The sequence below is a fragment of the Exophiala mesophila genome (assembly GCF_000836275.1).
Source record: "Exophiala mesophila strain CBS 40295 unplaced genomic scaffold supercont1.1, whole genome shotgun sequence".
Classification (NCBI taxonomy): domain Eukaryota; kingdom Fungi; phylum Ascomycota; class Eurotiomycetes; order Chaetothyriales; family Herpotrichiellaceae; genus Exophiala; species Exophiala mesophila.
Genome location: NW_015622504.1, coordinates 265,547 through 283,767, shown reverse-complemented (window position 1 = coordinate 283,767; position 18,221 = coordinate 265,547). Strand labels below are relative to the sequence as shown.

The following is an 18,221-nucleotide window of genomic DNA, read 5'->3' as shown; positions in this document are numbered from 1 at the left end:
GCTTACAGTAAAGACAAAGATGGGGAAAATAAACAGAAATTCATCAGCGTGTCAATGACCTCAGTGCCATGAGGGCTTGGGTGGGCGTCTGCAATGTGGAATGGGTGAATGGACAGAGGCGGCCTACCGAGTCGCTACGGTGGTGCTACGCAGTCCTGCCACTGGACCACTTTGATCAGCCAGCCGCGTGCTGTTGTGAGATTCTGACGCCACCTCCTCCTATGTCTTGCGCTAATCCGTATTTTGCCTAGCGGACCTATCTGCAAGCCTTGGGAAATTCAGATCCCCCAAGCCAACAAAGATCCCCATGCCACAATCAGGACTGCAACTACTCTCCAACATATTTGGCGTGCTTGATAATGCCTGCTCACCCGAATATAGCAAGGGTGCCCTAGATACTGTACTATAGATCAAGGGATTCTATACCAGGTCCACACGTGTCAAAGAACGATAAGATAGTCTAGTGTCTTAACGCCTCTGAGTCTAGCAATTCTTCACATCAATAATTTATATGTATACAAATAGCGTGATTGTCCTCTGAGCTCGGGGCAAATCGAAGCCCCAAGACCTGCCACCTCATCGTAGTATGTTGTCAGGGGCCACTATGCATAACAAAGATGCCCCGTAAGCTTTCTCCTCTCCCTTCCAGTGTGGATCGACGCAACAGAATCAGTCCTCAATGTTGCATTTTGTAGTATTGTGTATTATTAATCCAGCCAAACAGTGACACCAGAATCTGCCTGCACCGAGAATCGCTCCCCACACCACCGTGACGCAATCTCGACATGCTAGTGTTTTTAGTGGGGAGTATACCGCCCAGCTCCTGGTGAACATCTCCCCAGATGCTGCATCCAGGAGTACATGGGCTGTCTCAGCCTGTTTGGGACAGCCAGCTTACACTAGACCAGATATTGAATAACGTGTTGCTGTGTAGGATTTGCGGAAGGTGGACCTCTTTGCTCCAGCTACCGGGTAGACAGAGCCTTATCATTACATTGACCATTGGTTATTGCCCAAACAACTACAAACCGCACCCATCAACATCAACATCATCTCACGAGTGCAGCGCATGCTTCAGGAATGTACTTTCGTCGTCGGCAGGCTCTCGCTCAAGTGCCACGCCAGAGAAATCCTCGAATACTCAGTGTTGCTACAACCTCCTTTGGCCTTGATCATTGCTACCAAGGCCTCTAAACCTTTCGGAAACTCATGGGCTGTGCAGTTTTCCAGAGAACAATGACAACAAGTCTCAGTTGCCCAAGGTCACCAGCCAATCCATGTCCCATAGTGTACATTTTCTATCTGTAAAAGTCAAACTTGTCGGCTTCTTGTGCACCCTTGACCTGGCTTGAATATGCATCTTCTAGATCGGCTTGAATGATGTTGTACCGATTCTTTCGCACAGCTCGAAGTCCCGCTTCTTGCATGATGGCCGCGATAATGGCACCAGACAAGGGGTCGTTCCGCACAATCAGTGAGTCCAGGTCCACTTCTGGGGACAGGGACATTTTGCTGGCAATCGTCGAAAAGATCAATCGTCTCTCGCGTCGGTCCCGGAGCGACGGGAATTCAATCTTTCTGTCAAGACGACCGGGTCGCAGAAGCGCGGGATCCAGAGTGTCGGCTCGGTTGGTGGCCATAATGACCTTGACGTTGCTTGTCTGATCAAATCCATCCATCTGGTTGAGCAATTCGAGTAGGATACGCTGAACCTCTCGATCTGCACCCGTCTGCGCATCAAATCGCTTAGTCGCAATCGCATCGATCTCATCGATGAAGATGATCGCTGGGGAATTCTCGCGAGCCATGCGAAATACATCCCGAACCATCCGTGGACCTTCACCCAAGTATTTCTGCACAAACTCAGAGCCCACCACCCGGATAAAGCTGGCCGTTGTACTATTTGCGACGGCCTTGACCAACATCGTCTTTCCGGTGCCAGGTGGTCCATACAGAAGAACGCCGCGGGGAGGATCAATGCCGATCTGCTTGTAGAGATCAAAATGAGTCAAGGGCAATTCCACCGCTTCCCGAATCTCCTGCTTTTGCATATCCAGCCCTCCAACATCAGCATATGTCACATCAGGCTTTTCATCTGCTCCAAGCATGGCAATAGAGGAATCGGCTTCGGGGGGGAGGATGTCGACTAGTGAATTAGAATGGCGGTGCAGCGCGACCGAAGAGGAAGGCTTCAGCTTTTCTCGATCGAGTGTTGAGAGAATTCGAACGACATAATTTGACCCGGTAGAAGACTGGACAATACCCGTGCTGATATAACGGTCAGTCGTCGTGGACAAGGTCTGAGTGGAATAGCTTACTTTTGGTCGATGGCCTCCATGAACTGGCCAATGACCAAGGGAACACTTTGTATCCGCTTGATCTCTTCCTGTGCTCGGACGAGCTCGCGCTTGAGTGATCTTGTGCCAATGTTAGAATTTGTCTTTTGGCCACTGAACACCGTAGACAGACCTCTGTTCATCTTTGATATATTCTTCTTGCAACTTGATGTACCTGTCTAGGGTCAACTTCGGTGTCACTCTCGAGGCTAATAGACCACGAACTCTAGATGTCTTTGCAATCTCTTCAAGGTTGAGTATTCATCTCCATTGTCTGCGCCGGCCCCTTCTAATGAGTCGATGTCCGGGATGGAATCTGAGATGGGCTGTTTTTTGTGAGGCGGAAAGGTGTTATTCGGGGTTTCAACAAGGACGTCACCCATCTTGTCAACGGACAGAGTTTATCAGGATTAGAAGGATTGAAGAGAGATGTTGAGGCGAATGAGTCGACAGAGGGACGTTGAACACTTTGGAGTTCCAGGACAAAGGCGAGATGTCAACATGCAAACTGCCGCAAGGCGGACGTTGGAGTACGCGATCGCCAAGACTCTTGCGCCTGGCCTAATTCATCACTACTTCCACTACGAGGCTGCTACGATACTAACTCCTTACCTGCATGCCTGCCTTAGGTACATAAGTGAACTGGTGTGCACAACCTTCCCATAGTCCATACATCAATAATGACGCCTAATAGATTAGAATGTCATAGACACACCCCAGACGTAGGTCCTTTTTTTGAACGGTGCCTGGGACTGTGACTCAAGTAATGACCAGCGTACGGTTTCTCTCCTATTTTCAAGTGCTCCTTCTAGACCAGCTAGACTACCACCACTCATCTATTCCTTTGTGACCACCTTGACCAATCGGAACCGAGTCTCCGATCCTGTTGGATGTTTCACAATGCCACCATTCTAGGAGTAATGACTTTTGAATCATCCGCGACGGCCACATCTCCTGTGTTCAACACTTGTAGGACGGAACATCATGGCATACAGTGTACAGGGCATGTATCTGGGTGCAAAAACATTGCTTTGACTCGGCGCCATTACCCTTGAGCTACAGATTCAGAGGCATGATGGGAATTGAGTTGCCGCTCAGTCAAGCCCCGGGGCCCCTGGGTTTGGGACAGTCCCAAATTGCCCAAAGGTATCGTCGGTGACGATCTAAAAGTAGTGAATTGTTCTCGAGCTAGCAAGCTCGATGAAATAAATCAAGGAGTCGCAAATGTCTACCAGGCACGGATCAGGCTTTCGTATGCCTTTACATCATGAACCCGCTATCCGCACGTCACCATAAGCAAGAATTGATCGCAAGGTAGACCTGGTAAGAAAGGATGTCACGTTTCAGCAGGATCTTGAGTCGTTGTAGATCCTGTGCTGTAAACAGGACCAGCAGCTTCGGTCCAGGGTATTGGGCGTGTGACACAACAAAAGCAATTCGAGGTTTGATGTTCCCATAGTGGCCCCAGCCGCGGAAGGAGGGTCTACAAAAGCCTGGGACATTGTCCAATCACAAGCGGCATCGAAACATGCATGAGCATGAACTGTTGGAAGAACACAACGAAACAAACTATGTAAGCCCTGATAGCCTGCCTGTCCAGCAATATTTCACTTCTCTTCTTTCATTCAATCCATTACATTCTTTGTTCGGCGTATCTCTTGCCTAATATGCCTCTCTCGAGAAAAGCAACATGGAACACGCCTCCTCACTCCAGCGGTTTGGAGATAACCTTTCAAACGCAGTTCTCTATCTCGGGTCACTCTTTAGACTTATGGGCGAAAGCAATCGGGCGAGGATGATTCCAGAAACTGTCAGCAATATGGTCATCATGCCCTCATGGTCGGCAGTCCGCAGGAAGACGCTAAGGCTCCAGTCGAGACGTTCATCGTTACTACCACTATCATCGATGCCTTGATATGATGACGACTTTGGTAGCCGACTTTAGTGGTCAAGGTAGTGTATCACGAACAACGAAATCGACAACGACATAGCTGATCTATGTCCTTGCCTGCTCGACGATCTAAATTGACAAACGTTCAACCCTGGAACAAATCCAATGGTTTGTTGCCAGAAAAATGCATTAAATCGGCCGCCCTGGGAATCGAGTTCTGATCGAAGTTGATTATTGCAGCTGTGATGTCTCAATCAGACTCTCTATGATCAGGTTGAAGGAAAGTTGGCCATTGAAGTCATCACTCTTATCTTTCTCTTTGACCCACGAATGACCATGTTTGAGCGAGGTTGACTCTGATGGTTTATCCAGTATGCTGGTTTCATGTGCAGTCCCAGGTGTTGTACAGGGTTGGGGGTTGTGATGCTGACCAAATTGATAGTCCGAAGTCTACAGTTTCTTGCCAGCCACCCTAAATTCAAAAAGGTCTAGCGCGAAACACGGACCATTTAGCCAAGACTAAACCCACCCACTCTGAGACTCTGACTGGCCAAAGTCGCAGATGGCCGCGTCCTTCGGCCAATTGGCAATCCACTGGCACATGAGCCCCTAGCAAGCATCTTGGCATTTCAATGCAACCTGACTTTTGCCTGGCAGCTTGAGGCCCAACGAGCTTCACAGCCTTCAGGCCTGTCTGCCTCTCTCTTTCTGCCTGTGTCCCTTTCCCTGCCATGGCGCCACAGGTCCTTTCCTTGGACTCATGACCTTTGATTTTCCCAAGTCACAACCCGTTCACCGTCCCAGCACAATTCCCGCTGCCCGTTGTCCTTCTCCTCTAGGCTCCTCTTTCTACGATTACGGGCCTGTTTCTCATCCAGGATTTGGATACTGCTTGACCTGTGCATTCAATTCTCGTTTCCGGCTCCCATTCTTATGTGTCCTACAGCACTAAGCCCTTTCGCTTCCCTCCTCACTCTCCCCGGCCTGGCGATTTCTGTTCCTCCCGTTCAGTGGCTGTTCGGCACGAAGCACAAACACGTATCAAAGAGCAATCAACTCTCCGTCTAACCATCATCCTCGTCGGTAAGCCTTATCCGTTCCAATCCATCACCATCATAACCTTCTTTTTGCCCCTCCTTTGCCTGTAATGACCCCTTGTACGATTCCCACTTGTCGGCTTGTCTCCTCTCAGCCGCCGCACTGCAGCACTCAAGTCACCACCTCACATGCGCCCGTTGCCTCTTGTCACCGACTGTCCACAAATCCATCACTAGCGTCTTGCAACCATTTCAGCATTCAATTCTGATTTCTGTTGCACGGCCCAATGGCCTGCAAGTGGAACCCATGATCCATCTCGCCGCCATTCTTTCGCCATAGTCAAGTTCTGGCTCGCTGGCTAACATCCTCCTCCAGTCATCACACCAGCCCCAGCTAAACCCTTTTGGGAATTTTCCATCCCAACTTCGACAGCAAGTGGCCGATTCGGATCTCGCATACCTACTGCGCTCTGACGATTCCACCACGAAAAGTACCGACTAGGTAAGTAGTCTTCACTCGCCTCATGCTATTCTCATGCTCTTTACCTTTGCTCTCGATTTATCCTCCCTTCGCGTACCCATCGATTGATGATTGAGTTGGAGCGACGCGTCTTTCTTTCGCCCTGGCGCATTCTCCTCCCCATCTCAACTCCCACATCCTTCAACAGGCTTCAGCAAGGATGTGTACTTGTCGCGTCGTGACGACCTCACTGTTTTCAAACCCTTCACTACGCGGTGTGATATTTGCGCGTCGTGTTGAGTCGATGCTGATGATTTTTCCACAGCCAATGGATGACCGAACCTCACCAAAGCCATGAACCCTTGGCTCAACACCGATTCCCCAACTCCAAATAACCATGCTGGCTTTGGAGGTCCAATGGATGCTGGCATGTCTTTCCTACAGCCTCCCCAAACGATAAATCCCGCCCAATTTCAGAATCCCGCCTTCCTCAATGGCGCCGCACGTCCAGCCTCTTCCACCTTCCACAACCCAGTTTACCAAACCAACCAGGTGATTCCTTCCAAAAGAGCAAGAGAAGATAGCTTGGCCACGTCGCCACGACAGGCTTCGGGAGGACTCCCAGGATCGCGATCACAAACTCCTGGCCAGAACCCCTTTCCTGTCTACAACCCTCAGGCCAATGGAGCCCCATCCATGTCCAGCGCGCCTGCTCCTTTCCAGCATCTCCAGCCTACTTCCAATGCCACCCCGTCTCCGACCGTACAACAAATGAGCCAATTCGGTCAGCACCCCGGTAATCAACGCGTCGCCACCGCTTCACCTAGTCCATTCTCACCACAACATGCGCCTCCTCCACACGCATCCCCGGCTCCATCTGACCACGCCAGTCGAGTTGGCACCCCTCATGACAATCCCCAGCATTTCATGCCCAACGGTGGCTTCCCTCAAGCGTTCAATCAGCCTCAATTTGCTCAAAATCTCAATAGTGGCATGCCGCAAATGGGCATGAACCCTCAAGGAAACATGCCTCATCCCCAGGCCATGTCTCAAGCCCAAAGAAGTTACCAGGCTCAGCTACAGGCTCAAGCGCGTCAAATGCAAGCCCAGGCCCAGGCTCGCATGAATGGAATACCCAACAACCTACCTCCAGCGGGCCAACATCCGCAGATGCCTCCGACCCATCAAGGCCCTCCAGGCTCCTATCCTCAACCTCGGCCGAACAATCCTGATGAATTCCTTCGCGGCTTGCAACAATTCATGACTGCCAGAGGACGTGCCGTAGATCCTAACCCCATAATTTGCGGTAGGCATCTGCCACTTGTCCGCATGTGGGCTCTCGTCGTCAAAGCCGGAGGCTCTCAGAAATTGACCAAGATGGGACAATGGGGTGCTCTTGTTCAACAGATTGGCTTCCAGGGCCCGCAAATTATGCAGGCCGCCCAAGAGCTACAGCTATTTTGGGCTAACAACCTCGCTGCCTATGAAACCGCGTTGCAAGTTTCGCAACACAAACAAAGGATGGCACAAGCATCTATGCAACAACAGCAAGGCCCTCTACAGATGTCGCCGACGAAAGATATGCACCCGCCACAAGACTCTCTTCATCATAGAGCTCCTTCCATGAACGAACATGCTACACCACATATGCAATCTTCAGCACCAAATGGTTTTACCCAGCAGCAACACCCACAGCCCACACAAGAAGCCCCGATCACACCCCAACAACGCCGCCCAAGTATGTCCCGACAGCTTGACCCTCAACAGCCTGAAGGCATCCCAGCACAGTCGCAGGCACAAACACCACTCAAGAGACCTCAAACAAGCAACAAAGTGGTTGAGCAGGAGCCGGACTATAGCAAGCGCCTCTCGATGCCGATACAAGACCCTTTCAAGCCTGACATCTTCCCACCAAGTCGATCGCATGGTCCCATCAACGTCGAAGAAATTTATAGCATTGCTCAACATATCGCAGATCTGAAGCCGACTGTGCCGACTGTTCGAGAGATGGGAGTGATTGATATCCACGCTCTGACCATGGCAATTAAATCTGGAATGCATGCCGAGACACGAGTGGCCCTTGATACCCTAGTCATGTTGTCAACTGAGTCGGCTCTGCAACTATCGCTCGTCGACTGCGACGATCTCATGGACACACTACTAGACTGCGCAGAAGACCAGGTAGCCTTCCTCAGCGAACATGCCACCGAAGTCTCTGAGGAGATGTCACTTTCTTCCTACGAAGATCTCGTTCGGTCGTGCCGAAGTGAAAATGACTCGGTGCAAGATACACCCGACTTTGGTACCGTACAATATGATCTGGAGAAAGCCGCCGATCGACTTATATGCATCACTACCCTGATCCGCAACTTTTCATTCTATGAAGCAAACTTTGGAATACTCGGACAAGCCAATGTGATCAAACTGCTCAGCGCAATCATTCGCTACCTGGGGACAACAGAAATGTTTCTCAGGTCGAACAGAAACACATTGGACTTCATGAAGGACGTGGTGATTTATCTCAGCAATCTCTCAATCAAGTTGCAGCTTCCGGGCAAGGCCGAAGGTCTTTGCATTCTCCACTTTCTACTCGCCTTTGCGCCTGTCCCTGCACCGATCTCCGCGTCCTCGACCAAAGCGTCTTTCACAATGTATACGCCAGCACTCCACAAATACATGCCATCGGCAGTCGATAGTTTGGCCAAACTTTTGGCCATGGACGAACCAAACAGGACATATTTTAAGGCCATCTTTGCGGCTGACGCACATTCGTCTCCGCCGTACGAGCTACTCACTCGGGCATTCGGGCTCGCAATATCCTGCGTTCCTGCAAGTTCAAATCATACTCGAACGATTATTGAAGCTCGCAAACCCTTCCTCCTACAAGGAATGCTGGCCGCTGAAATCTTGGCGGGTTTTGCTCCAGGATCCGACCATTCCCTGGCGAGGATGTGGCTCGAATCTGATGACGGCTTTGCTGGCAATCTCCTTCGGTTGGTTGGTCTATTAAGTGCCGATCGAACGACGCAGACCGTCCCCAGGCATGTTCAAGCCCCCAACAATCGCAATCACCCTGAACAAGACATCAACGGGTATGGCGCAATTACGAACCGTGCGATGACGGTTCTCAAGACTCTTGTACAGAAGGCCAAGACTGTCGATGAAGACGGTTCCACTATCATCCCGCTGGGGGTGATGCCAAAGAAGGAAAGCTTGCTAGGCGCAATGATACAAAAGGACATCGACCCTGGAATTCTGCGACAGTTGTGTGTATATGCAGGGTTGGAAGAATGATGACGAGTCGACGTGGCTACCCTACAATCCAGCTTCAGGCACACTGTATTGTTATAGCAACAAAGACCTTCAAGATGGGTTGCGACGATTTGGAAAGTCACCCACAAAGTTCGACTTGAGGAGTTTGTATACCAAAAATGTAATAGTTTACCTAACAGCGCGTCATATCCTCACCATCTACTTTGACCATGTCATATACTATCCTCGAGCAACGTCGACACAGTTTGAAAGCTGAAATTCATCTCTTGATGTGAGAAGGATGAGTAGGAAGCAGGGACAAAATTCGGTTACAGTTTTGTGGACGAGGTAGAGGATAACTGATGTATACAGACATAGACATATATTAAGCTTTTAGTCATACTGTTACAATTCGGTCTGAGAGAAGTTCAAGCGAGTCCTTAACCCCCGGAAAATACACCGACACGCAAATCCGTTCGAGTCTCAAGCCTATGCTTGCGAATATGGCGGCGATCATGTCGACGGTAATTGCATGTCCACGATTGCAAATGTATTGATTCAAGTCGAATGAGCCCGCCCTGCGTCGGTGATATTGAGCTCTTTGGTGGACGGCAATAAAGCAGCTGTTGATACCCGTGGTGCCTGGAGGTGTCTCGTCTAGGGTCAATATGCTCTTCCCTCTCTTATATATGGCTGATAGAGTTCCACCGAGTAAAGTGCAGCGGTCCCACGTTGGCACTCGAAGGCCCCATGATGTAATATTCCAGTAATGAGGCTAACGGCTGACCTGAATCGTCGTACCTACTGATCGAGGGTTGATTTGTTTTCAGAAACCCGACAATTCAGCCCATTTTTTCACCTCGGATCCTCTCCACCCACGAATTATGACTTGTCTGGACACTGGGTTGACAGAGACAGTCTCTTTCTTACGACCTTTTGGGTCGACAATATATTGCTGCAGGCCCAAGGCCATACGGACTGCCGAAGCAAGTTCTGACAGATCTCCGGTAATCTTCCGGATGCAAGTTATGTGTTTGGAGCCGCCGGCTTTGGCCGTCTCGTAGATGGGCAGATTATTGGATGGGGTTCGCGAGATGAGGAAGGGAAGATGAGACGAGGGCGATTCTGACGACGATAGAGAGTCCAAATTCAACGTCGAGGATGGTGGTGGGGCTTTTTTCTGCGATGGAGGTAATTCTGTCATGTTCTGAGCTCGTAGTTCTGCGGCCAAGCCTAGATGGGGAGCATGTGAGCGAGGAATCAAGCCATGATTTTAGGAAGTCACCGTCGCATCCGATGATTCTTAGAAGACATACGTTTCTCTCGGAATTCGGCCTTTTGCTTCCGGTGCAGCTTATCAAGCGATGAGATCTTTGCGTACTTCTCACGCGGCATCCAATCTGATTTGCATCGGATCTGGTGACAGATGGGTTGTGGAGGATGCATCATCGCCCGGAGCAATGATGCTGATGGAACTCTCATTGCGATTGTAACTATGGCGTGAGGTCTGCGTGAAGGAGAGGAGAACGAGATGTGCGAAGAAACTGGCAATGGATGAATATGGCCGCCCTTTGGATATCTGGGAAGCAATCAGAACAGCATCTGCAAATTGGATAGTGCCAAGCATAGCTTTTCGCAAGGCTGAATCTAGCTACTTTTAGGTTAGTTCATTTTACGTCTGGCAAAATAATGAAGAAACAAGGACTGTAGGCTCGAGAATCATGCTCACCCTGAAGACCTCAATATGACAGAAGCTATGAGCTACACATACTCACACTTTCCCTCAGCGTTGCGTAGCTCGTGGTCACCCTATCGTTTAAGAATTATCATCTAGAGTGAATAGAAGGCTTGAAAGCGGCACCATCATACTAGCCTTATTAGGACTAGCTCGCCTTGCGACTGCCTTCCTTATGCCAAGATCTTGAATTCGAAATTCTGCTCCACCACCACAAACTGCGGGTTAACAAGTTGTGGTGGCACCAGAGTAAAACAAGGCCACACCTCTACGTCTCGCAGCCTCCTACGACCAATTCCCTATTCACCGTCATCATGAGCACCGTCGAAGATGCCACGGGCGAGTATGCCTTCCTGGCGAAACTCGTCCAGCGAATGGACCGCCATCTCGTATTTCCCCTCCTCGAACATCAACTCGGCGACGAAAATATCTCCCAACAACGTTACGACGACATCAAGCTGGCCATATTCAATCTCCTGAAAAACACAAACATGATTGACTTTGTCGGAAATCTTTACAATGAGATCAACAAGACAGACAACATTCCCGCAGAATACGCAAAGAAAAGAGAGGATGTGCTGAGCACGCTGGCCAAATTCGAGGCAGAGTCTGCCCACCTAACCAACCTCCTCAATGACGAGGCTGTCACAGGCCAACTGCGAAGCGACAAGGTTGCCAACTTGAAATTCCTCGAAGAGCAGCACGGAGTCACCCAGGAGATGGTCGACAATCTGTACGACTTTGGCCGATTCAGATATGAGTGCGGTCTCTACCCAGAAGCCGCCGATCTCCTCTATCGATTTCGAGTCCTGTCTACCGACAATGACAAGGTTGTAAAAGCTACTTGGGGAAAGCTTGTCTGTGAGATTCTCGGAGAAGAGTGGGAGTCTGCCCTGGAAGAGGTGGAAAAAGTCAAGGAACATATCGAAACTCGATTATTCAATAACCCTCGTGCCCAGCTGACCGCACGGGAGGCCTTGGTTCACTACGCCCTATTCCCATTTTTCAATTACGAACCTGCCCGCGAGAAACTCACCGACCTCTACTTCTCCCCAGCCTACATCTCCTCCATTCAGACCGCTTGCCCGTGGATTCTCCGATATCTTTCTGCAGCCGTCATTACCAATCGAGCCCGTCTTAACAACTCCCACAACTACCAGAAACAGCTCAAAGACCTCGTCCGTGTTGTTAAACAGGAGGTCTATGAGTACCAAGATCCCGTGACAGAGTTCGTCAAGGCTCTCTATGTCGACTTCGACTTTGAGGGCGCCCAGAAGAAACTCTCCGAGGCCGAAACAATTCTTCGTGGCGATTTCTTCTTGGGGTCAAGCACTGATGCTTTCATGGAATCAGCACGACACCTGATCTCTGAATCATACTGCAAAATCCACCAGAGAATTGATATTAAGTAAGTCTTGCATGCTCAAGTTTGCCCCTTCCAGTCTTTTCTCGAACACGAAGCTGCATGAAACCTGGATTTCCTTACTAAAGACGGTTTGTTCTACCAGGGATCTCTCTTCTCGCCTTGGTCTCTCTGACGCCGAAGGAGAGAAATGGATCGTCAACCTGATCCGCGACACGAAGGTCGACGCCAAAATCGACTACCAAGCGGGCACTGTTGTGATGAACCACCCTCCTCAATCAGTGTACCAACAAGTGATTGAGAAAACGAAGGGAGCATTTTTCCGCACTCAGGTCCTCAGTGCCGCGGTTGCGAAATCTTGATTGCCCTAGGTTGGTGCCACCAAATGACTTGACGAAGCTCTCCTCACCCTGAGCACCTCGTGGTGTGCTGGCCAGAAAATGACTGCAATCCATGATTGGGGAGCCGTGCGCTGATTGAGCCATTCAGCACAGTTATGTGTTATGCCCAAGAGCTGCAGGGCTCCCATGTGATGCGACGTTCATGGCACCGTCAAATTCAATAACTACCAGCAAGATGTGATGACGCATGACACAACGAAGATATTTATGGACGGATGGGTGGATGTGTAGATGTCTGCAGCCTTGACGAGCCACGCGCGTGGGGTGGAGGACGTTGTTCAAATATGAGTGCGCCGTGGACGAATGAAGGCCAAAGAACTCGAGGCAGAGCCTCAACTCTTTGGCAAGCCAAGAAGAAAGGCGACAAGGCTAGACGGAGCTTGGAATCGTTGCGCTGCTTTGCGGAAAGTCGGGTTTCTCGAAGTAGGACGAATTCTGGCCACGAGAATGTCATAGCGATGGCAGCTGAAGATCCAAGCCGGGTCCGTCATTCGCCCACAGACATATGGTCGGCTGCCCTTTGTAGCTGGAGCATTTCGGTCTTATCGGGACAGTAGGCTGAACGTCGTCCAGTGTAGATTGGAGTTGAAAGGGGCTAGAGTATAGCTCAGACGAGCAAGGCAAATCCGATCAAGAACTCCTCATGACAAGTTTGATGTTTGAGCTCGTGTTCCTTGCTCGCTTTACTCATCCACAAATTTTAACCTCATCATGGACTCTGGTCGGTGGACGCAGGAAGCAAGGGATACATTCTATTGGAACGAAGACCCAAGGGAAGGTTCATGAAAAGAGGTACTCAGTGGTTGGCTGTACAATGTTGTTGTCGTCATGTGTTGATTGTATTCATACAATCCACAGCTACCCACGCATTGTGTCTCTTTGCGTGCCGTGATATTCTGCCACCCTCTATTTACTGCCGTCTGTCGTGGCCTTCTTCTTCTTGGCCTCCTCTTCAGCAATCATTCCTCGAATCTCATTTTCACCCATCCACTCACGGACCGAGTCCATGATATCTTCGAGCGCTTGACCTCCAGCGAGAACGTCATCTAATGCTAAGGTCTCCTTGCCACTTCGATGGTCCGTAACTCTGTTCTGAGAGTAATTGTAGGTGCGAATCTTGTCCTCTCGACCCATCTTCCCCACGCCACCCATGGCGGCTCGTCGGACCGCGATCACTTCGGCTTCTCGTTCTTCGCGCTTCTTCTGTGCCAGTTTGGCGCGAAGAATCTGCCAAGCTTTTGCGCGATTCTTGTGTTGGGACCGTGAGTCTTGCATGGCAACGACAATTCCAGTAGGAATGTGGGTGAGGCGGATGGCGGAGTCAGTTTTGTTGACATGTTGACCTCCGGCGCCACGGGCTCGCATTGTTTCGGATCGTACGTCGCTAGGAGAAATGTAGTAGTCGGAATTGGGGTCTTCATAGTTCAATTCGTTCTCGGCTCCAGTCTCTGGCAAAATGGGGAGGACGAGTATTGAAACAGCCGAGGTATGAGTGCGCCCTTTCTTCTCAGTTGCCGGGACCCGCTGGACACGATGAACACCTGCTTCGGCTCGCAGAACGTCGTAGCTCCCTGAGTGGTTGACTTCGAGAAGAGCGTCTGACAGGGCTCTTTCGCCGGCTGAGTCATCTGCGCTGTATGACTCAAGGACATTGGGCCAGCCTTTGCGAGCACAAAATGCTCTGTACATCTCCAAGAGGTTGTTTGCAAAAATGGCGGCCTCACTGCCTCCGGCGCCCGGATGGAATTCAATCATAGCGGGCATGTTGGCAAAAGGATGAGGAGGGACGAGTGAGTTTTTCAGCTGTGATTCCAGCGAAGGTATAATGGCCTTTGTGGAGTTGATCTCGTCTTGTGCTAAGGTGCGGATTTCAGCATCGGAGGCGGGATCTCTGAGAAGAGTTGCCAATTCTTCGAGTGACTGTTCCGCATAAAGAATGTCAGCTTAGGTAGTATGTGGTGGCAGGAGAGCAGAGAGTCTCACGTTGGTTGCATCTTCCCAATCTTTGAGGGCGGATGCAACAGGTCCGAGTTCGCCAATCTTTCTTGCGACAGTAACATTGTAGTTCAGAGCGTTTTCCTGGGTGAGTCGCTTTTGTTCGGCAGCTATAGAGCGAGCACGTTGTAGTAGGAGAGGAGAGATTGTAGAATCTTCAGGGCCTGAATAATTCGTCAATTAGCTTTGCTACAGGAGAGGAGGCTTGAACAGGTCCAACAGAGGACGTAGATTGCGGCTCACCCGAACTTTGAAAGCGGACCAAGGGCAGATGCCTAGCTGCCGTGGGCTGTTTGCGTCCAAGGCATCTTGAGGATAGCCGCCAACTGCTACGGCTACCACTCAACATGCCTTGTAAAGGTAAAAGGGACTCAGAAAGGAGGGAAATGAGAGAAGCCGCGAGAGTCTGGTCCCTGCTTCAAGAGCCGAACTTTCAAAGCCGTTGTAATAAATTGTCACTGGCGTATGACGAGGCTGAAGGGTTCGTGGGGAAGGTGGGCCGAATCCTGACTAGTCCCTGCTTGGTCATTGCGGGCATGACTCTCCCTGTCTCAGCCTTGTGTCTTGGTTCAGCCTCGCGACTTGATGCACCAGATGAGGTGCGGAGCAATTCTAGGATTGAATGGAAACTCAGATACTTGGTTCTGATCATTAGGCAATTCGACATTTAAGCTCTAGGCCAAATCTAGACTTCAAACTCGCAGGGCGCCTTGCTGAAAAGATTCAGGTTCTGTTGATGATGGCCTGCAGCCGCTTCTTTTCCAGGAACCCTACCAAGTTTTGGTCATGAGAAGATCAACGCCGCCCGCCCAGTATAGCATGCAGTTTTCACATGACCACTCGTTATGAATATGTGTCGCGTCTCTGTACAAGTTTCCAGGGCTCACCGCCTTGGTGCCTCCTCCGTGTCGTGTCTTTTGCTGTGCGTGATGTATCGTGTTCCTCAGGTTGGGTACATGCCTTAGCCTCGAAAACTCCACATGGACCTCTCTTCTCCTGAGAGTGCGTCTCTTTTGCTTCTCTGCAGTTCTCCGTTGGCCCTCTCGCGCAGTGGTGTCAGTCGTGGGGAATGACCGGACCAATTTGTTTCGTCCATGGGGAAGAATGCACCTTCAACTTCCTCTTCAATCTTTTGCGACGTGAGACCAGGGCTGGAAATGCCTCGATCGAACCTAGCGACCGGGGCAGAGGAATGTCTCAAACCGCTGATCAATTGGCTTTTGTTTCCATTGTTTCCATTGGACTCGGTTGAATCTGTTCGGCCCAGCTGCATTCGTGCCATGGCCTGAGAAATGCCCGAGACCTGCGTATTGGCGGTGGTGGGTTCATTTGGCATCCAGGAACCACGGAGCGGTGAGCCTACATGACCGAGGCTGGTAGAGGTCTGTGGATCGCCTGACTTCCTTTCCCTTTGTTCTGCCCATAGGGCGCTGAAGCGAGAGGGACTGCCGGTTGGAGGGGAGCCGACCTTGCTCGAGGTACCGCTGGGAATAGCCAATCCTCCAGTCTGATCCCTGGCGTTGTACTCTTGCTCCGGTCGCGAGAGTCGTCTGTTCTTCTCTTGTGGGGTCAGCACCTCATCATGCAAACTGTTGGGCAGCAAGTCCGTCTCGACGCTGAGGCCCTCTTCCCATTCATGTCCAGCAATGTGGGAGCGGGGAACGCTGGCGGACAGGCCCCTGGCCTTGATTGCGCGCTGTGAATGCATGATCCTCTGGCCGATGGATTCTTCTGCGTTGGCGGGAGACAGCCCGAGCGGAGAAGGGGCGTTACGGAGTGTGGAGCCGAGATTGGCATTGCGAACGTTGACGATGCCCTCGGGTGGAGTTCCGAGTTGCCTTGAAAGGGAAGAGGAGGCGGGAGAACGCAGGCCAAACTTGTCGGGGACAGATTGACCGAGAGGGCCATACTGGGCAATGTGAGAGATGCCATTGGCGTCAAAGGAATGAGGGAGAGGGGCATTGAGGGCTGTGCGAATGTTTTCCACTGGGGACTTTGGGAATTGGAGGTCGCTCGGTGGAGAGCCGTAGTGGGAGTTTGGAGGAGAATTGACGCCCGAGTCTAGGGCAGAATGGCTGTGATATTGGTTGTAACGGTCTTGAAAGGCATCAGGCTCATCGACATCGAGGGGGAAGGATTGGTTTGGGAAGAATTCGGGGCCATAGGAAGGCTGATTGAGTAGAGGATCGACGAGATTGGAGTCTTGAGGGTGAAAGTTATGCTGGTCTGGTCGAGTCGAGTAATTGTAGTTGCGGCCGTTTGCCCCTGTGATGGCGAGACCGACGTCCAGATCGGCGCGATTGACTCTTCGTCCGTCGGGTAGGTAGTGGGCGAGTGCACATTTGGCCCCGAATTTGCAGTTTCCCTGGGGAGGCAATGGGTTAGTTGTAATGAGGCGAGCGTGATTGAGGGGTCAGACGCACTCTCATGAAGTACTTGCAGGGGGCCTGCTGGTTGATGGGGTCGAGGGAGTGGGAGAAAGGACAGGCATTGCCTGCCTGGCAGGCATTTTGTCTGAAGAATTTGCAGGGGACGTGTTTGGTATCTAGGTCAATGGTTAGGTCAAGTTCGGCTTCGAGGTAAAGCGACAGGATGAATTGAAGAGGGACTGACTCTTGCCAGAAGCGTTGGCGGTGGGTGCAGGGGGGCTGCGTGCCAGGTCAAACAACGGAGGAGGGCCTCCAAGGGGATTCTTGCGGTCTGCACCGTTGGTATACATGTTGGCAGCGCCAGGAACAGGGACTGCGCGGTCACCGTTGGAAGCAGACTCGGTTCGAGGACGTGATCGCGAGGAGAATCCTGGGGCAGGCATGGGGTTGGCAATGGTGGACTCTGGACGCAGTCTGTTCATGTCGGGCGCCGCAGCCGCAGCTTGAGAAGGATATAATGAGACCGAGTCAGAGGCGAGAGGAGAGATGTGAGAGACGTGTGTATGGGTGCGAGTGCGAGTGTGGATGTGGATGTGGTTGTGGATATGGACGATATGGCACGAAGGTGGGGGAAGGGGTCATGGACAGACTCCCCACGCGCGACCTAGGCGACCTAGGCTATCTCGATTGCGTTGGTTGGCGTTTGGCGACGTGGGATGGACTGTCGAGTGCCGCCTGTTGAGGAGGGAGGGGCGGTGACTTGGGCAGGCGGGCAGGGTCGGAGACGGTCGAGAAGGAGGTGAGAGGCAGATGAGAGGGTTTACAATGATGGCCACGGGATCGGAGGTCTCAAGAGGCTCTGAGATAATGGAGGAAATGGTGCTATGTTGTTTATCAATGAGACCATCAGTGGACGGAGTAAGTAGAGAGCCCGAGGGGCCCAACGTGGCCGACTAAGTTAGTAAGTTATGGCTATCAGTAACTAAGTATTTGGTGATATCTACAGTAGTTTACCACCTACCAGATCCATAAGCTAAGGGTCTTAGTATCTACGGAGTACACATCAGAAAGCAGCGTCGCTCTACCACTAATCCAGTCTAAGAAGGATAGAATTGCCTAGGCAGTCACGCACAGGGCGATCCGAGTCTGATAGGTACCTAAGGTTTGGTATGTACATAGGTATGTACATGGGCCTGATGGGTCACATGGGCGACTTATCACCGGGGCGGTAATGGGTGAAATGGGAATGATTCGGGGGATCTCCAGGCCCCCCAGGAACTAAGTACAGTACTTGGCAAATAGGTATACAGTCACATGATACCTATAAACGCCTGGAAGGGGTGCTCAATCCCTGTAGGGGGCGCCCCTCGGCTCCGGCTCTT

The 18,221-nt window shown here is 51.1% G+C and overlaps 6 protein-coding genes across 7 annotated transcripts; 2 read left to right on the top strand and 4 right to left on the bottom strand.

Annotated features, from left to right (window-relative positions):
* Positions 1 to 952: 952 nt before the first annotated feature.
* Positions 953 to 2,818, bottom strand: PV10_00095 (uncharacterized protein). The gene is made up of 4 exons (XM_016364125.1): positions 2,562 to 2,818; positions 2,470 to 2,511; positions 2,319 to 2,417; positions 953 to 2,268 (listed from the first exon to the last, which is right to left on the bottom strand). Exons 1-4 carry the CDS (start codon positions 2,717 to 2,719, stop codon positions 1,299 to 1,301), a joined length of 1,269 nt encoding a protein of 422 aa, XP_016227774.1. The 5' UTR covers positions 2,720 to 2,818; the 3' UTR covers positions 953 to 1,298.
* A 2,096-nt stretch (positions 2,819 to 4,914) lies between these two features.
* Positions 4,915 to 9,387, top strand: PV10_00094. Of its 2 annotated transcripts, XM_016364124.1 has the most exons (3): positions 4,915 to 5,310; positions 5,641 to 5,766; positions 6,050 to 9,387. In XM_016364124.1, the coding sequence occupies exon 3, from the start codon at positions 6,079 to 6,081 to the stop codon at positions 9,016 to 9,018; it is 2,940 nt and encodes a 979-aa protein (XP_016227773.1). In that variant the 5' UTR covers positions 4,915 to 5,310; positions 5,641 to 5,766; positions 6,050 to 6,078; the 3' UTR covers positions 9,019 to 9,387. The 2 variants fall into 2 exon arrangements, with proteins under 2 accessions (XP_016227773.1, XP_016227772.1); XM_016364123.1 differs by having other exon boundaries at positions 4,915 to 5,766.
* On the bottom strand, positions 9,272 to 10,576 carry PV10_00093 (uncharacterized protein). The gene is made up of 2 exons (XM_016364122.1): positions 10,293 to 10,576; positions 9,272 to 10,209 (listed from the first exon to the last, which is right to left on the bottom strand). Exons 1-2 carry the CDS (start codon positions 10,456 to 10,458, stop codon positions 9,803 to 9,805), a joined length of 573 nt encoding a protein of 190 aa, XP_016227771.1. The 5' UTR covers positions 10,459 to 10,576; the 3' UTR covers positions 9,272 to 9,802.
* A 353-nt stretch (positions 10,577 to 10,929) lies between these two features.
* On the top strand, positions 10,930 to 13,304 carry PV10_00092 (uncharacterized protein). The gene is made up of 2 exons (XM_016364121.1): positions 10,930 to 12,119; positions 12,220 to 13,304. The coding sequence occupies exons 1-2, from the start codon at positions 11,026 to 11,028 to the stop codon at positions 12,434 to 12,436; spliced, it is 1,311 nt and encodes a 436-aa protein (XP_016227770.1). The 5' UTR covers positions 10,930 to 11,025; the 3' UTR covers positions 12,437 to 13,304.
* On the bottom strand, positions 13,140 to 14,892 carry PV10_00091 (uncharacterized protein). The gene is made up of 3 exons (XM_016364120.1): positions 14,714 to 14,892; positions 14,459 to 14,634; positions 13,140 to 14,395 (listed from the first exon to the last, which is right to left on the bottom strand). Exons 1-3 carry the CDS (start codon positions 14,817 to 14,819, stop codon positions 13,382 to 13,384), a joined length of 1,296 nt encoding a protein of 431 aa, XP_016227769.1. The 5' UTR covers positions 14,820 to 14,892; the 3' UTR covers positions 13,140 to 13,381.
* Positions 14,893 to 14,897: 5 nt separating this feature from the next.
* Positions 14,898 to 17,771, bottom strand: PV10_00090 (uncharacterized protein). Its single transcript, XM_016364119.1, has 3 exons — positions 17,084 to 17,771; positions 16,894 to 17,015; positions 14,898 to 16,835 (listed from the first exon to the last, which is right to left on the bottom strand). Exons 1-3 carry the CDS (start codon positions 17,319 to 17,321, stop codon positions 15,432 to 15,434), a joined length of 1,764 nt encoding a protein of 587 aa, XP_016227768.1. The 5' UTR covers positions 17,322 to 17,771; the 3' UTR covers positions 14,898 to 15,431.
* Between the last annotated feature and the right edge of the window lie 450 nt (positions 17,772 to 18,221).

Bases quoted from the DNA above. Each gene is read 5' to 3' on its own strand.
- PV10_00092 (XM_016364121.1), top strand. From the start codon at position 11,026: ATGAGCACCGTCGAAGATGCCACGGGCGAGTATGCCTTCCTGGCGAAA. The intron at 12,120-12,219 runs GTAAGTCTTGCA...TTGTTCTACCAG, and splicing joins CACCAGAGAATTGATATTAA to GGATCTCTCTTCTCGCCTTG.
- PV10_00093 (XM_016364122.1), bottom strand. From the start codon at position 10,458: ATGAGAGTTCCATCAGCATCATTGCTCCGGGCGATGATGCATCCTCCA. The intron at 10,210-10,292 runs GTATGTCTTCTA...CTCCCCATCTAG, and splicing joins GGCCGAATTCCGAGAGAAAC to GCTTGGCCGCAGAACTACGA.
- PV10_00094 (XM_016364124.1), top strand. From the start codon at position 6,079: ATGAACCCTTGGCTCAACACCGATTCCCCAACTCCAAATAACCATGCT.
- PV10_00090 (XM_016364119.1), bottom strand. From the start codon at position 17,321: ATGAACAGACTGCGTCCAGAGTCCACCATTGCCAACCCCATGCCTGCC. The intron at 17,016-17,083 runs GTCAGTCCCTCT...CCATTGACCTAG, and splicing joins CGCCAACGCTTCTGGCAAGA to ATACCAAACACGTCCCCTGC. The intron at 16,836-16,893 runs GTGCGTCTGACC...TTGCCTCCCCAG, and splicing joins CCTGCAAGTACTTCATGAGA to GGAAACTGCAAATTCGGGGC.
- PV10_00095 (XM_016364125.1), bottom strand. From the start codon at position 2,719: ATGGGTGACGTCCTTGTTGAAACCCCGAATAACACCTTTCCGCCTCAC. The intron at 2,512-2,561 runs GTTCGTGGTCTA...GACCCTAGACAG, and splicing joins AGATTGCAAAGACATCTAGA to GTACATCAAGTTGCAAGAAG. The intron at 2,269-2,318 runs GTAAGCTATTCC...CCGTTATATCAG, and splicing joins ATGGAGGCCATCGACCAAAA to CACGGGTATTGTCCAGTCTT.
- PV10_00091 (XM_016364120.1), bottom strand. From the start codon at position 14,819: ATGTTGAGTGGTAGCCGTAGCAGTTGGCGGCTATCCTCAAGATGCCTT. The intron at 14,635-14,713 runs GTGAGCCGCAAT...CGAATTATTCAG, and splicing joins GGTCCGCTTTCAAAGTTCGG to GCCCTGAAGATTCTACAATC. The intron at 14,396-14,458 runs GTGAGACTCTCT...TATGCGGAACAG, and splicing joins ATTGGGAAGATGCAACCAAC to TCACTCGAAGAATTGGCAAC.